The following is a 17377-nucleotide window of genomic DNA, read 5'->3' as shown; positions in this document are numbered from 1 at the left end:
GTATAGTACTTGCCCGAGATTCGATCGTCGGTATACCGATACCTTGTTCAATCTCGTTACCGGCAAGTCTCTTTACTCGTTCTGTAACACATCATCCCGTGATCAACCCCTTGGTCACATTGTGCACATTTATGATGATGTCCTACCGAGTGGGCCCAGAGATACCTCTCCATTTACACGGAGTGACAAATCCCAGTCTCGATTCGTGCCAACCCAACAAACACTTTCGGAGATACCTGTAGTGCACCTTTATAGCCACCCAGTTACGTTGTGACGTTTGGTACACCCAAAGCATTCCTACGGTACCCGGGAGTTGCACAATCTCATGGTCTAAGGAAAAGATACTTGACATTAGAAAAGCTTTAGCATACGAACTACACGATCTCTGTGCTAGGCTTAGGATTGGGTCTTGTCCATCACATTATTCTCCTAATGATGTGATCCCGTTATCAACGACATCCAATGTCCATGGTCAGGAAACCGTAACCATCTATTGATCAACGAGCTAGTAAACTAGAGGCTTACTAGGGACATGGTGTTGTCTATGTATCCACACATGTATCTGAGTTTCCTATCAATACAATTATAGCATGGATAATAAACGATTATCATGAACAAGGAAATATAATAATAACTAATTTATTATTGCCTCTAGGGCATATTTCCAACAGTCTCCCACTTGCACTAGAGTCAATAATCTAGTTCACATCACCATGTGATTAACACTCACAGGTCACATCGCCATGTGACTAACATCCAAAGAGTTTACTAGTGTCATTAAACTAGTTCACATCATCATGTGATTAAGACTCAATGAGTTCTGTGGTTTGATCATGTTTTGCTTGTGAGAGAGGTTTTAGCCAACGGGTCTGCAACATTCAGATTCGTATGTACTTTGCAAATCTCTAGGTCATATTGTAAATGCTGCTTCCACGCTCCACTTGGAGCTATTCCAAATGGTCGCTCCACTATACGTATCCGGTTTGCTACTCAGAGTCATTCGGATAGGTGTTAAAGCTTGCATCGACGTAACCCTTTACGCCGAACTCTTTATCACCTCCATAATTGAGAAACATGTCCTTATTTGTTACAAGGACAATTTTGACCGTTGTCCAATGATCCATTCCTGGATCATTCTTGTACCCCTTGACTAACTCATGGCAAGGCACACTACCGGTGTGGTACACATCATAGCATACTATAGAGCCTACGTCTGAAGCATAGGGGACGACATTCGTCCTTTCTCTCTCTTCTTCCGTGGTCGAGCTTTAACTCTTAACTACATACCTTACAACTCAGGCAAGAACTCCTTCTTTGACTGATCCATCTTGAACACCTTCAAGATCATGTCAAGGTATGTGCTCATTTTGAAAATACCATTTAGCATTTTTGATCTATCCTCATAGATCTTGATGCTCAATGTTCAAGTAGCTTAATCCAGGTTTTCCAATGAAAAACATTTTTCAAATAACCCTATATGCTTTCCAGAAATTCTACATCATTTCTGATCAACAATATGTCAACAACATATACTCATCAGAAATTCTATAGTGCTCCCACTCACTTCTTTGGAAATACAAGTTTCTCATAAACTTTGTATAAACAAAAATCTTTGATCATCTTATCAAAGTGCATATTCCAACTCCGAGATGCTTACTCCAGTCCATGGAAGGATCACTGGAGCTAGCATACCTTTTAGCATCCTTAGGATCGACAAAACTTTTCTGATTGTATCACATACAACCTTTCCTTACGAAAACTGGTAAGGAAACTCGTTTTGACATCCATCTGCCAGATTTCATAAATGCAACTAATGCTAACATGATTCCGATAGACTTAAGCATCGCTACGAATGAGAAAATCTCATTGTAGTCAACTCCTTGAACTTGTGAAAAAACTCTTTGCCACAAGTCGAGCTTCATAGACGGTGACATTACCATCCACGTCTGTCTTCTTCTTAAAGATCCATTTATCTCAATGGCTTGCCGATCATCGGGCAAGTCCACCAAAGTCCATGCTTTGTTCTGATACATGGATCCTATCTCGGATTTCATGGCTTCTAACCATTTGTCAGAATTTGGGCCCACCATTGCTTCTCCATAGCTCGTAGGTTCATTGTTGTCTAGCAACATGACCTTCAAGACAAGATTACTGTACAACTCTGAAGCAGTACGCATCCTTGTCACCCTACGAGGTACGGTAGTGAATTGATCCAAAGTTTCATGATCACTATCATAAGCTTCTACTTCAATTGGTGTAGGTGCCACAGGAACAACTTCCTGTGCCCTGCTACACACTAGTTGTAGTGACGGTTCAATAACCATATCAAGTCTCCACCATCCTCCCACTCAACTTTTCGAGACAAACTTTTCCTCGAGAAAGGACCCGATTCAAGAAACAATCCCTATTGCTTTCGGATCTGAATTAGGAGGTATACCCAACTGTTTTTGGGTGTCCTATGAAGATGCATTATTATCCGCTTTGGGTTCGAGCTTATCAACCTGAAACTTTTTCACATAAGCGTCGCAGCCCCAAACCTTTAAGAAATGACAACTTAGGTTTCTCTAAACCATAGTTCATACGGTGTCATCTCGACGGAATTACGTGGTGCCCTATTTAAAGTGAATGTGGTTGTCTTTAATGCCTAACCCATAAACGATAGTGGTAATTCGATAAGAGACATCATAGTACGCACCATATCCAATAGGGTGCAACTATGATGTTCGGACACACCATCAAACTATGGTGTTCCAGGCGGTATTAATTGTGAAACAATTTCCACAATGTCTTAATTGCGTGCCAAAGCTCGTAACTCAGATACTCATCCCTATGATCATATCATAGACATTTCATCCTCTTGTCACGATGATCTTCAACTTCACTCTGAAATTACTTGAACCATTCAATAATTCAGACTTGTGTTTCATCAAGTAAATATACTCTACATCTACTCGAATCATCTGTGAAGTAAGAACATAACGATATTCACTGCATGCCTCAGCACTCATTGGACTGCACACATCAAAATGTGTTACTTCCAACAAGTTGCTATCTTGTTCAATCTTACTGAAAACGAGGCTTCACAGTCATCTTGCCCTTGTGGTATGATTTGTATATCTCAAGTGATTCAAAATCAAGTGAGTCCAAACGATCCATCTGCATGGAGTTTCTTCATGCGTATACACCAATAGACATGGTTCGCATGTCTCAAACTTTTCAAAACGAGTGAGTCCAAAGATCCATCAACATGGAGCTTCTTCATGCGTTTTACACCAATATGACTTACATGGCAGTGCCACAAGTAAGTGGTACTATCATTACTATCTTATATCTCTTGGCATGAAAATGTGTATCACTACGATCGAGATTCAATAAACCATTCCTTTAGGTGCAAGACCATTGAAGGTATTATTCAAATAAATAGAGTAACCATTATTCTCCTTAAATGAATAACCGTATTGCGATAGACATAATCCAATCATGTCTATGCTCAACGCAAACACCAAATCTCGATGGTAGAGGGAGCGTGCGATGCTTGATCACATCAACCTTGGAAACACTTCCAACACATATCGTCAGCTCACCTTTAGCTAGTCTCCGTTTATTCCGTAGCTTTTATTTCGAGTTACTAACACTTAGCAACCGAACCGGTATCTAATACCCTGGTGCTACTAGGAGTACTAGTAAAGTACACATTAACATAATGTATATCCAATATACTTCTATCGACCTTGCCAGCCTTCTCATCTACCAAGTATCTAGGGTAATTCCGCTCTAGTGACTATTCCCCTTATCACAGAAGCACTTAGTCTCGGGTTTGGGTTCAACCTTGGGTTTCTTCACTGGAGCACCAGCTGATTTGCCGTTTCATGAAGTATCCCTTCTTGCCCTTGCCCTTCTTGAAACTAGTGGTTTCACCAACCATCAACAATTGATGCTTCTTCTTGATTTCTACTTTCGCGGTGTCAAACATCGTGAATACCTCAAGGATCATCATATCTATCCCTAATATGTTATAGTTCATCACGAAGCTCTAGCAGCTTGGTGGCATGACTTTGGAGAAACATCACTATCTCATCTGGAAGATCAACTCCCACTCGATTCAAGTGATTGTTGCACTCAGACAATCTGAGCACAAGCTCAACGATTGAGCTTTTCTCCCTTAGTTTGCAGGCTAAGAAAATTGTCGGAGGTCTTATACCTCTTGACGTGGGCACGAGCCTGAAATCCCAATTTCAGCCCTTGAAAACATCTCATATGTTCCGCGATGTTTTGAAAACGTCTTTGGTGCCTCAACTCTGAACCGTTTAACTGAACTATCACGTAGTTATCAAAACGTGTATGTCTGATGTTCGCAACATCCACAAACAACGTTTGGGGTTCAGCACACTGAGCGGTGCATTAAGGACATAAGCTTTCTACTGTCCCCATAATCGCTATTGTCAACTTTCAAATATATTTTCTCTAGGAACATATCTAAACAGTGGAACTAAAGTGCGAGCTTACGACATAATTTGCAAAGATCTTTTGACTATGTTCAGGATAATTAAGTTCATCTTATGAACTCCCACTCAGATAGACATCCCTCTAGTCATCTAAGTGATTACATGATCCGAGTTAACTAGGCCGTGTCCGATCATCACAGACGGACTAGTCATCATCGGTGAACATCTTCATGTTGATCGTATCCTCCATACGACTCATGCTCGACCTTTTGGTCTCTGTGTTCCGAGGCCATGTCTGTACATGCTAGGCTCGTCAAGTTAACCCTAAGTGTTTTCCATGTGTAAAACTGTCTTACACCCATTGTATGTGAACATAAGGATCTATCACACCCGATCATCACGTGGTGCTTCGAAACGACGAACTTTAGCAACGGTGCACAGTTAGGGGAGAACACTTCTTGAAATTGTTGTAAGGGATCATCTTATTTACTACCGTCGTTCTAAGTAAACAAGATGCATAAACATGATAAACATCACATGCAATCAAATAGTGACATGATATGGCCAATATCATTTTGCTCCTTTTGATCTCCATCTTCGGGGCTCCATGATCATCATCGTCACCGGCATGACACCATGATCTCCATCATCGTGTCTCCATGAATTGTCTCACCAACTTATTACTTCTACTACTATGGCTACCGGTTAGCAATAAAGTAAAGTAATTACATGGCATTGTTCAATGACACGCAGGTCATACAATAAATTAAGACAACTCCTATGGCTCCTGCCGGTTGTCATACTCATCGACATGCAAGTCGTGATTCCTATTACAAGAACATGATCAATCTCATACATCACATATCATTCATCACATTCTTCTTGGCCATATCACATCACATAGCATACCCTGCAAAAACAAGTTAGACGTCCTCTAATTGTTGTTTGCATGTTTTACGTGGCTGCTATGGGTTTCTAGCAAGAACGTTTCTTACCTACGCAACACCACAACGTGATATGCCAATTGCTATTTACCCTTCATAAGGACCCTTTTCATCGAATCCGTTCCGACTAAAGTGGGAGAGACTGGCACCCGCTAGCCACCTTATGCACCAAGTGCATGTCAATCGGTGGAACCTGTCTCACGTAAGTGTACGTGTAAGGTCGGTCCGGGCCGCTTCATCCCACAATACCGTCGAAACAAGATTGGACTAGTAACGGTAAGCATATTGAACAAAATCAACGCCCACAACTACTTTGTGTTCTACTCATGCAAAGAATCTACGCAATAGACCTAGCTCTGATACCACTGTTGGGGAACGTAGCAGAAATTCAAAATTTTCCTACGTGTCACCAAGATCTATCTATGGAGAAACCAGCAACGAGGGGAAGGAGAGTGCATCTACATACCCTTGTATATCGCTAAGCGGAAGCGTTCAAGAGAACGGGGTTGAAGGAGTCGTACTCGTCGTGATCCAAATCACCGGAGATCCTAGTGCCGAACGGACGGCACCTCCGCGTTCAACAGTACAGCCCGGTGACGTCTCCCATGCCTTGATCCAGCAAGGAGAGAGGGAGAGGTTGAGGAAGACTCCATCCAGCAGCAGCACGACGGCATGGTGGTGGTGGAGGAGCGTGGCAATCATGCAGGGCTTCGCCAAGCACCACGGGAGAGGAGGAGGACTTGGGAGAGGGGGAGGGCTGCGCCAGAACTTCGTGTGAAGCTCCCATGCGCCTCCCCACTATATATAGGGGTGGAGGGGCTAGTTTCTTGCCCTCCAAGTCCATTGGGGCGTTGGCCAAGGTGGGACGAAATAAATCCCATCATTTCCTTCCCCACCGATTGTTATCCCCCCTTTTTAGGGATCTTGATCTTATCCCTTTGGGATATGATCTTATTCCTTCTAAGGGGGGATCTTGGTGCGCCTTAACCAGGGATGTGGGGCCTTGCCCCCACTACCTACGTTCATGTGGGTCCCCCCATGCAGGTGGGCCCCACTCCAGAACCTTCTAGAACCTTCCCGGTACAATACCGAAAAATCCCGAACATTTTCCGGTGGCCAAAATAGGACTTCCCATATAAATCTTTACCTCCGGACCATTCCGGAACTCCTCGTGATGTCCGGGATCTCATCCAGGACTCCTAACAACATTCGGTAACCACATACAAACTTCCTTTATAACCCTAGCGTCATCGAACCTTAAGTGTGTAGACCCTACGGGTTCGGGAGACATGTAGACATGACCGAGACGTTCTCCGGTCAATAACCAACAGCGGGATCTGGATACCCATGTTGGCTCCCACATGTTCCACGATGATCTCATCGGATGAACCAAGATGTCAAGGACTCAATCAATCCCGTATACAATTCCCTTTGTCTAGCGGTATAGTACTTGCCCGAGATTCGATCGTCGGTATACCGATACCTTGTTCAATCTCGTTACCGGCAAGTCTCTTTACTCGTTCCGTAACACATCATCCCGTGATCAACCCCTTGGTCACATTGTGCACATTTATGATGATGTCCTACCGAGTGGGCCCAGAGATACCTCTCCATTTACACGGAGTGACAAATCCCAGTCTCGATTCGTGCCAACCCAACAGACACTTTCGGAGATACCTGTAGTGCACCTTTATAGCCACCCAGTTACGTCGTGACGTTTGGTACACCCAAAGCATTCCTACGGTATCCGGGAGTTGCACAATCTCATGGTCTAAGGAAAAGATACTTGACATTAGAAAAGCTTTAGCATACGAACTACACGATATCTGTGCTAGGCTTAGGATTGGGTCTTGTCCATCACATTATTCTCCTAATGATGTGATCCCGTTATCAACGACATCCAATGTCCATGGTCAGGAAACCGTAACCATCTATTGATCAACGAGCTAGTCAACTAGAGGCTTACTAGGGACATGGTGTTGTCTATGTATCCACACATGTATCTGAGTTTCCTATCAATACAATTATAGCATGGATAATAAACGATTATCATGAACAAGGAAATATAATAATAACTAATTTATTATTGCCTCTAGGGCATATTTCCAACAAAACATTGCACATGAAGTTAAAGGGAGGAGTTTGAGGGAGCAAACGCAATGTAGACACGGAGATTTTTTATCCGTGGTTCCGATAGGTGGTGCTATCGTACATCCACGTTGATGGAGACTTAAGCCCATGAAGGGTAACGGCTACACGAGTCCATGGAGGGCTCCACCCACGAAGGGTCCACGAAGAAGCAACCTTTTCTATCCCACCATGGCCAGCGCCCACGAAGGACTTGCCTCACTAGGTTAGATCTTCACGAAGTAGGCGATCTGCTTTCCCGTACAAACTCCTTGGTTCAACTCCACAATCTTGACAGAAGCTCCCAAGTGACACCTAACCAATCTAGGAGACACCACTCTCCAAAAGGTAATAGATGGTGTGTTGATGATGAACTCCTTGCTCTTATGCTTCAAATGATAGTCTCCCCAACACTCAACTCTCTCTCATGGATTTGGATTTGGTGGAAAGATGATTTGAGTGGAAAGCAACTTGGGGAAGGCTAGAGATCAAGATTTATGTGGTAGGAATGGAATATCTTGGTCTCAACACATGAGTAGGTGGTTCTCTCTCAGAAAATGTATGCTGGAAGTGTAGGCACGTTCTGATGGCTCTCCACACGAATGAAGAGTGGGTGGAGGGTATATATAGCCTCCACACAAAATCTAACCGTTACACACAAATCACCAAACTTAGTGGGACCGAATCATGAAACTCGGTCGGACCAATTTAGTTCAAAATGTGAACGTTAGGATTTTTGGTGGGACCGACATGTCAACTCGATGGGACCGATTTCATTAGGGTTAGGGCATAAGGTAATCTCGGTGAGACCGATTACACAAACTCGGTGGGACCGATTTTGGTAACAAGCTAACCAGAGAGTTGGTCAGGCAAACTCGGTGGGACCGATTCGCTCATCTCGGTGAGACCGAAACATTACGAAAAGGAAACAGAGAGTTTGCATTGCGAACTCGGTGGGAACGATTGCTCATCTCGGTTAGACCGAAATGTTACAAAGGGAAACAGAGAGTTTGCAATCCCATCTCGGTGAGACCGAAATGACTAGGGTTTCTGGTAGTGGCTATGTCAAATGAACTCGATGGCACCGGATAGATCAAATTGGTGGGGTTGAGTTTGACTTTTGGTTTGGGACATATGTGGATATGATAAAGTGCTTGAGGGCTTTGGAGCATATCACTAAGCATTTTGAGCAAGCAAGCGGTTAAGCAACACCTCATCCCCTTTTAATAGTATTGACTTTTCCTATGGACTCAATGTGATCTTGGATCACTAAAATAAAAATGTAGAGTCTTGAGCTTGAGCCAATATGTGTCCTTAGCATTTTGAGGGGTCCACATTTCTAATCCATGCCATGCCAATCATTGAACTTTCTGAAATAATCATCTTGAAATAGCATTAGTTCTATGAGCTATATGTTGTTAGTAATTACCAAAACCACCCAGGGATAGTTGCACTTTCACTCCCATTATCCAATATCAGATTCAGGGGGAGCAAGAGTTCATATCTAAGGGAAGAAGATCTTTGGAATTCGTTGCATATCTTTATTCTTTGGGGACATGTCTATATCCAAATAGAGTACTAAGTACTCACTCACTACATGTCATCCCAATCTTGGTACTCTTGTGGTCTTCTGAACTTGCTCTATTTAGTAGGTGTTCTTGTGTTATCTAACACTGTTTTCTCAAGTTCACTTCCTCCAAATCCAACTCAAGACCACAAGGTAAGTATATGCATCACACTCATGTGCATGATGATCTCTTGCTAATGTACATATTGTTTGCAAGGACTCATGAACATGAAGGTACACTTCCTATATTTACATCATTTGCTCTGATGCACATAGCCAAGATGCATGTAACTCATTGCTTGCTCAGACATTCTTATGCATTCACATGCTCTTATATTCTATATTCACATGATTGCATACATGTAGGGGGAGCCTATGCATGTTACATGTCTTTCCAAAGCTTTACTTGTTATTCTCTTTATCGTTATATAAAGCTTTGATGTATGTTGTTATCAATTACCAAAAAGGGGGAGATTGAAAGCACAAGTGCTCCCTGGGTGATTTTGGTAATTAATGTCAACATATCTCTTGTTGGACTAATATTTTCATCTAAGTATATTTCAGAAAGTTCAACAAAGGCGTGGCATGGACAAGAGGATGTGGAACCCCTTCAAGGTGATAAGGACAAAGATTGGCAAAAGCTCAAGACTCTTCATTTATATTTTAGTGATCCAAGATCACATTGAGTCCATAGGAAAAGCCAATACTATTAAAAGGGAACGAGTTGTTGCTTAATGGTCTACTTGCTCAAAGTGCTGAGTGATATGCTCCAAATCCCCCAACCACTTTCTCAATTCCAAATATGTCCTAAACCTAAAGTCAAACTCGGCCCCACCAATTTGATTCATCCGGCGCCATCGAGTTCACTTGACATAGCCACAACCAGAAACCCTAATCAGTTTGTTCTCACCGATGGGATCTTGGTCTCACCGACATGGGCTTGCAAACTCTCTATTGCCTGTTGCAACTATTTCGATCTCACCGAGATGTGCAATCGGTCCCATCGAGTTTTTTTAGGAACTGGGACAGTGGGAGAGGCTCCCACTATCTTATATATTAAATATTAGAACACATTTACAAGGAGTAGTTACATCATGTACAAGTCTCACCCCATCTCCCTTTGTAGTGGGGGTAGAAATTGTCTAAGGAGTACAATTAATCAGAGGGTAGGGAGTAAGTGATAATATTCACAATTTTATTTTATTACCATCATTTATGTTGAGTTTCATCCATATATATGTATTGACCCCCTTCTTCAAATTAGATGTGGCAGATGCGGGATGAACTCCTACAAAATGATTGCATACGAGCAATTCAAGAGGAATTAGCGAGATTCTTTCTTGACCACGTCATAAATAAAGCCAGAGAATACCATGTGGAAATTGACATTAAATGTTAGGGATTGTAAGAGATTTTATATTGTATATATGTAGATAGTAGCGTCGGATAAATATACGAAAACTTGTTGTTCGACCAATCTCTCGGAGAAAGAGAACTCGGTCACTTCTCTCTGTATATGTTCATGACGATCTTGTGTACTTAATGGTTCCTTCAAATGCTTACTAGCTAGTGTGTCGAGTTCTCTCTATACGTATAGTAGCTAGCGTCAACCAAACACGGAGAAAGAGAGGACACTTCTCTCTATTAGCTAGCGAACACAATATGAAACCCCTAAGTTAACCCTCCAAAATCCCCTAACCCACCCCCACCCCACCGCTTTAAAAAAACAAAAAACCCAGCTACTGCCAGCTGCTAACGCGTGGATGCCTTTTGGTCCCGGTTTGCGTTACCAACCGGTACTAAAGGTCCTCCTACCTAGGCGCCCCGCAACGGCCATGTGGAGCCCCTTTTGTCCTGGTTCGTAAGCGAACCGGGATTAAAGGTTTTGGGCTTTAGTTCGGTTTCAGGACCGGGGCTAATGGGCCTCTAGAACCGTGACAAATGGGTCGTTTTCTACTAGTGTATCCATGCAACGTTCCATTATCCATCCTAAAAAGCCTACGCTTTTGATGATTGTTGCTCTCTTTCATATACTTTGTACTTAGACAACTTTGGGGTAGTACTCTATTGTTTACTTTACTGCAAACAAATTACAATCACTCCATCGCATTTGCTACTAATAATTTTTTTGAGCAAGTATTTGTTTTCAAGTGTGGTTGAATTGACAACTCAATTGCTAAAGATTATAAATATTCATTGGCTCCGCTTGTGGCGAATCAATAAATTGGGTTGTGATACTTACCATCAAAGACTGTTGCGGTCACTGATATATCTACAACATACCCACAAATCTTGTATTCCCTCCGTCCCAAATTTCTTGTCTTAGATTTGTCTAAATACGAATGTATCAAGTCATGTTTTAGTATTATATACATCCGTATCTAGATGAATCTAAGACAAGAATTTTGGGACGGAGGGAGTATGTTTCATGCCTATCATCCTTTAAGGTTGTAATGTTTTAGAAACTTTTTGAGAGATTAACCTGTTAATTTAGTGCCCAGTGTTTGTTTGTATTTTCTGTTGTTTTCCGAATTCCAGGAAATCACCATACAGAATGTCCCCAGCAAATTCCGAGGAGCATTTTTGCATCACTAGAGGACCAAGGGACCCGGGACTACACCTGGAGAGGCCCACAGTGCCTAGGTGCCCTATGTAGGCGCATCGGTCCTAAGGCGTCTAGACACCATAGCCCCCACCCCCGGGCACCTCCGATGTCCGATTGCTTATATACATCCCTGGTTTTTGATGGATTTTTATGCTATTGTCACTCTCTGTTTCAAGGCGATCTTCGTTTTTAGCTTTGATCCGGCACTCTGTCGAAGGGGAGATCTCCGTCTTCAACTTCTGCATCAACCCTTGCAACTCACATGACTATGCAGAAGTAGTCTACCTCCGAGGCTGAGGGTTTGTGGTAGTTGCTATGTGTCATATCTGTTTTTTATCTTATGAATTAGCACCATGATTACGATCCCAGGCTTGATGATTAGTTGAATTATATGATGTCATGTACCTCTTGTGATGAGTACATTTAGTGCCCCAATCTTGTTCAAGTTATATTCTTGAACAAGAGATTAGAATGATAAAGATCATATGATATTATTGTAGTATAATTTCCAGGGCTGCCCAAGGTGACATTTGAGAACTTAATAGATTAAGGTTAGAAAGACAACTTTGAGATGATTGGACTTTACGCACCTATGAGATCTCATCCAGAATTGATCTAATAAAAAGGAATTTTATAAGGTTGCATCATGTATTTTCATGAAGTTATCATGTTGAGAGTTGACACGAGTGAACCTACTCACTCTAGGTCTTCTTTCAACAAATGTAAACTTTGTTTCAACCACATTTTCACCTTGTTACCATATTATTTTTAACTATTCAAAAACTACAAAAATATATGCACCACCCAAATTATCTATCTATCTATCTATCTATCATAGAATTTATCAATCTCTTCGTCGAACTAACGCAACTATACAATTAACAATTGTATTAGGTGCGTTGGGGACACAAGAGACTACTTGTATCGTATTGCGATGTTGCTTGAGAAATAATACATTCATTCTACACCTGTTGGGAATTGACAAGTCTTAGGTCATCCTAGGCATGGAATAAACCGGCGGTCACAATTTGAAAGAATTAAGTTTTTTTAGGGGTAAAACATTCCAATTTATTCAACAATAACAAGACATTCAATACAGATAAAATCGGGAGGATAGATGACGCCCATTATCTCAAGTTGATGAAGATCTAGCCAGATCATGAGCCTCCCAGTTCGACTCCCTCTTCTCATGCTCGAAGACAACTTCTGTCTTGTATCACAGTTCATCTAGCTCACATGTATGGTTTTTCATATGTGCACAGTCGCCGCACAATCAGCTAGCTCACATGTATGAAGCTCTAGCCTTTGAAAGAATTAAGTGCGAGTCAAACTTAGGTCGAGTGGGTGGCCGAGCACATTTATTGTCAGGTATAAGGAAATGCTAATACTCAATATGTACTCCCTATACTTCGCAAAGAAAAAAAAATCTCCATCTGTCTTATACGTATTTCTTTACAGGAGTGCTATATTGTTTTATGTAAAAAATCAGCAGTGAATCCTGAACATGCGGTCTGACCGGTGGAAACCTAAATCGGCAGGCATTGGTCCGTGTTTTTGGACGCCGATATCCACCACACGTGTGGCATAATAGGCATCCGTCCACACACCGTGTGTGGCATGCGCAGGGGGCAACCCACATGGGCTGTGTGTGGGCAAACAGTAGAATTGCCCACACGTTTGAGCGCAGCTACTTCGTGCCACACGCCCAACACGTACTACTCATTCCCACCCCGCGCGTGTGGCACGAAGTAAATATGCCCACACGTCCTGATGCAGGTACAATAGATACTCGCGGGATGATGATTTAGTTGCCATCCGGGATGGCAAATGTAGTTATCCGGGATGACAAATATGGTTGTAAAAGCATGCAACTCTTTGTGTTTTGGTTAACTATAATTGCCATGTCTAATTTATGGTAGTTGCCGCGTGTAATCAAACCATAGTTGTCGTGTGTGATTAACTATTTGCCACATATGGTCAAGCAATAGTTGCCATGTGTGTTTACCTAGTTGTCACGTGTGGTTAATCACAGTTGCCATATACGTGCAACTGCAGCTGCCGTCTAGCAAACAAAACATAGTTGACATGTGTGCGCAACTGCAGTTGCCATCCAACAACGTACGACTGTCGTGTGGGCGAAAAAAAGTTCGTCCACACACGCGTGGACTAGGTGGTGACTGTGTGGGCAGAAACTAGTTCGCCCACACAACACAACTAGCAACCGTGTGCTGTGGGACGTGTGGGCGACCTCTCCAACACCCACATACCAGCCATGTTTTACGTGGCACGCGAAAACTGTCTTGGGTGTCAAGATTCGTGTAAACTTAACTGAACGATGATCTAGACGTGTGGGCGAGTTGTAATGTTGCCAAACGACTGGGCGTTAGTGTTTTCGTTTTTGAAAGAAAGAAAGAAAGAGATTTTTGTGAGTTGGGAGCATGGTATCGTGCAAGACTTTGGGCTCACCCGATGCTTTTCCCCTCCCCCACAGCCCTCGTCCTCTTGGTCGGATCTTCTCTCTCGAGTCCTGTCCAGGCCGACTCCCCAGCTTGGCGCCGCCACAGCCACGCCGCCTAGCACTACAGTTCTCCCCTCCCCTCCCCCCCTTCCTACCGGCCGCCTGCCTCCAATCCGTCCTGTTGGCTCCGAATTTTCAATCAATCCTTGTAACAACAGCTAGCGTTTTCTCCTCCTTAGAGCACGCGGTTCTTCGATCCGATTGGTTCCGCAGATGGAGATGCCGACGGGTTCTGCGCAGGCAGGTGGCCGCTTCCCTGTGCCGCACAAGTCCCTCTCCTTGGATATCAAGGTTTGTCGGATTTAATTTAATCTAATTCTCTAGTCGTTTTGAGAACAATCTGTCATAGTGGGAGTGCTATCTGATTGCGAGTATAACTTGGTTCTGGCTGGGCTGTCCAGGGCAACAAGACTGACATTGTTATCAGCAAATACGAAGACAACTTTCTGGTGAGTTGCGGATTCGTCGGTCGTATTTGATCGAATGCTAATTTTCACATGTGAGAGATGCTCAGCTGTCCACCGTATTGGCAGGTCATTGTGACACAGATTGGATGCATGGGAACCATATTAGCTGCTAAGTAAGTTCTTTATTCTCATTAGCATGTATAGTTTGGTATATCCCGGTCAAATGCATAGTTTGCTAGTATATATGTTATTTGCATTATCAGTTCTGTATATGTGGTGGCCACCTCCATGTACATGTTGATATTTGTAAGTTCCAGGTCTGGCTGATCTTTAGTGCTAGGACACAAATTGTCTGTTCATGTGGTTAATCATCTAGTACCAAAGAAAGCTGCAGAACTATCAAGCCGTTCTGTAGAGTCTTGCAGTAAATATCATATCTTAACTTTCAGATTTATATTTGTGCTACACAATGCTTTTATTATTACCTCAACATGATGATTGGTTCTTGCATATTGTTCCGTGTTAAATGATGTGTCAACTAAGAGATGACAAAGCAGTATACTGGATGTTTTCTACTGGTAACAGTTGATGGAATTAAGGCATTACCATTGTCATTTCTTTTCTTGAACTCCTGTGCTGCATTCTTTACTAACACTTTCCTTCCTGAATAGGAAAGATGAAAGTGTTTTCTCTGATCCAACCTACAATGTATCTGTTCTTTTTGGGAAGAGGGATGAGGTAATCTCCTCTGAACATCCATATCGTCAGGCTTGATTGTGCACACATCTAATGACTCTGCATAATGTTGTGACCGCAGCCACTCCTGCTAGCTTGTGCACGCCAACTTATCGAGCATATAAGGTTTGCGTTCTTAACCGTCTCGACGTGCTATCCGCTGTTTCCCCGTCTTTGATTATTTTTTTCAAGTTTTTGTCTGTGTACCTGGCAAGCACAGATAATAACTGCATGTAAGTTTGGATGAGGAGTTCCATGTGGGACAATTGCCAATACCTATGGCCCATCAGTTGTTCCGTTTAATCATTTGGTTAAGCAGTATTGGCAACAACAATTTGAAAGCAAGCAGCACCAATAAGCTCCTCTTTTTTCAATACTGTTGTTGAATTTTCGTACATATATTCTCCAACACCCCTTCACTGTTGTAAGCATTGATCTTTCTTCGCCCTGCAGTTTTTGTGCCAATTTTTATGCTGAAGTTAGTACCCAATCTGTTCAGGTTCACTCATAGGGCTGATATACCACATGCCATTTGCTTACATACGCATATACAAATGACTATTATGTATCGGGGTTGGTTAACTTTGTCACCTTTTTGTACTTACACTGTTTTTATACTTGTTTTGAAGTGGTAGTGGCTCAGCTCGGCCGTTGGTGATCTCTCTTGGTTTGAAGGATCATTCCCAGGTAAGAATTGAAACAATTTCCATGTTATGATTGCCATATTATGCGGACCGCGTACATTTGATCTTTGCTTTTCGAAACTCCGAGAAATTCTCATGTACTATTACTGTTGTGCATATCAGTGAGGACAGTTTGCCATTTTGCTTTCGATCCAATAGTATCGTAAATGTATGTCTGATACAATTACGTCAATTTTGTAGGGAACATTGAAAGATGTAGTTTCTGCCATTGTTGACAACCGCCTATGGTGATAACTTTGCAAAGGTTGGGATGGGCATTTACAGTTTCGGTTATTGACATACACAAGCTGTCAGAGCAAAACCAGCCCTTCCTTACCATGCATGAATCTCTAGAAACTATGTAATTGGAATTTATTCCAGATTCAGTTATCATGAGGTGATTTCCCCACTAAAATGCGTAATGATCAATATATTTCCCTAATATAGCTTAGGGGTTGCTACTTGAAAGTATTTACAAGATTTAAAAACCTGTTTAATGGTAACCAAGCTAATCATGTCCGGTGAAGAAATTGCTTCTCAGGCAGAGTAGTATATATAAAAAGAAATCTTACAACAGTATGGTAATATTAATATAAACACTATGCTAAATGTGAGGGGACACCATAAAATATGAACACTGTGAGTTAAGGTACTATCGATTGCTTCTTGCTGGTTGCTGCTAACTCTTTTTTTTTTTCTTTTTTGATTGCTCTTGCTGGTTTCTGCTACTCCAAACTTTTTGTTTTGAGATATCTGTTACTCTGAACCTGATCCTTGGCCATCAACGTCGGCTAGCGGTGGTGGTGCGTCGTCCTCTATCTTGGGGTAGAGGAGCTCTTGTAATGTGCATGAAAAGCGCTCGCCGTTTTCGTCCGTAGGCAGCGTCGGTATATCCTCGAGCAAGCCAGCGAAATCAATATCTTCGAGCATGGCGAAATCGACATCTTCGAGCATGGGGAAATCAATATCTTCGAGCTTGGGGAAGGGACTCGCAGCCGCCTGCTGCGAATCTATGTTGTCGGGCGTGGGGGAAGAGGAACTCGCAGCCACCTGCTGCGAATCTATGTCGTCGGGCATGGGGGAAGAGGGACTCACAGCCACCTGCTGCGAATCTATGTCGTCGGGCGTGGGGGAAGAGGGACTCGCAGCCACCTGCTGCGAATCTATGTTGTCGGGCGTGGGGGAAGAGGGACTCGCAGCCACCTGCTGTGAACCCTGCTGCATCTCGCACCAAATGTCGAACTCATCGGCCAGGTAGTCGCCCTGAGCAGCCGGCTCTGGCAGTGGCGGTGGGAGCTGCGTCTCCGGCGGGTCTGTGGTTTCCTGGTAGACAAAGTGCTCGGCAG

At 42.8% G+C, this 17377-nt stretch overlaps 1 protein-coding gene across 1 annotated transcript; it reads left to right on the top strand.

The window, feature by feature from the left end:
• The first annotated feature begins 14158 nt into the window (after window positions 1-14158).
• On the top strand, window positions 14159-16502 carry LOC119341104 (proteasome assembly chaperone 3-like). Its single transcript, XM_037612992.1, has 7 exons — window positions 14159-14497; window positions 14608-14655; window positions 14740-14786; window positions 15285-15351; window positions 15431-15474; window positions 15978-16035; window positions 16233-16502. Exons 1-7 carry the CDS (start codon window positions 14420-14422, stop codon window positions 16281-16283), a joined length of 393 nt encoding a protein of 130 aa, XP_037468889.1. The 5' UTR covers window positions 14159-14419; the 3' UTR covers window positions 16284-16502.
• The last annotated feature ends 875 nt before the right edge of the window (window positions 16503-17377 follow it).

Source organism: Triticum dicoccoides, chromosome 7B (assembly GCF_002162155.2).
Source record: "Triticum dicoccoides isolate Atlit2015 ecotype Zavitan chromosome 7B, WEW_v2.0, whole genome shotgun sequence".
NCBI classification, from domain to species: domain Eukaryota; kingdom Viridiplantae; phylum Streptophyta; class Magnoliopsida; order Poales; family Poaceae; genus Triticum; species Triticum dicoccoides.
Note: the sequence above shows the minus strand (reverse complement) of the source record. Positions and strands in the feature narration are given on the sequence as shown.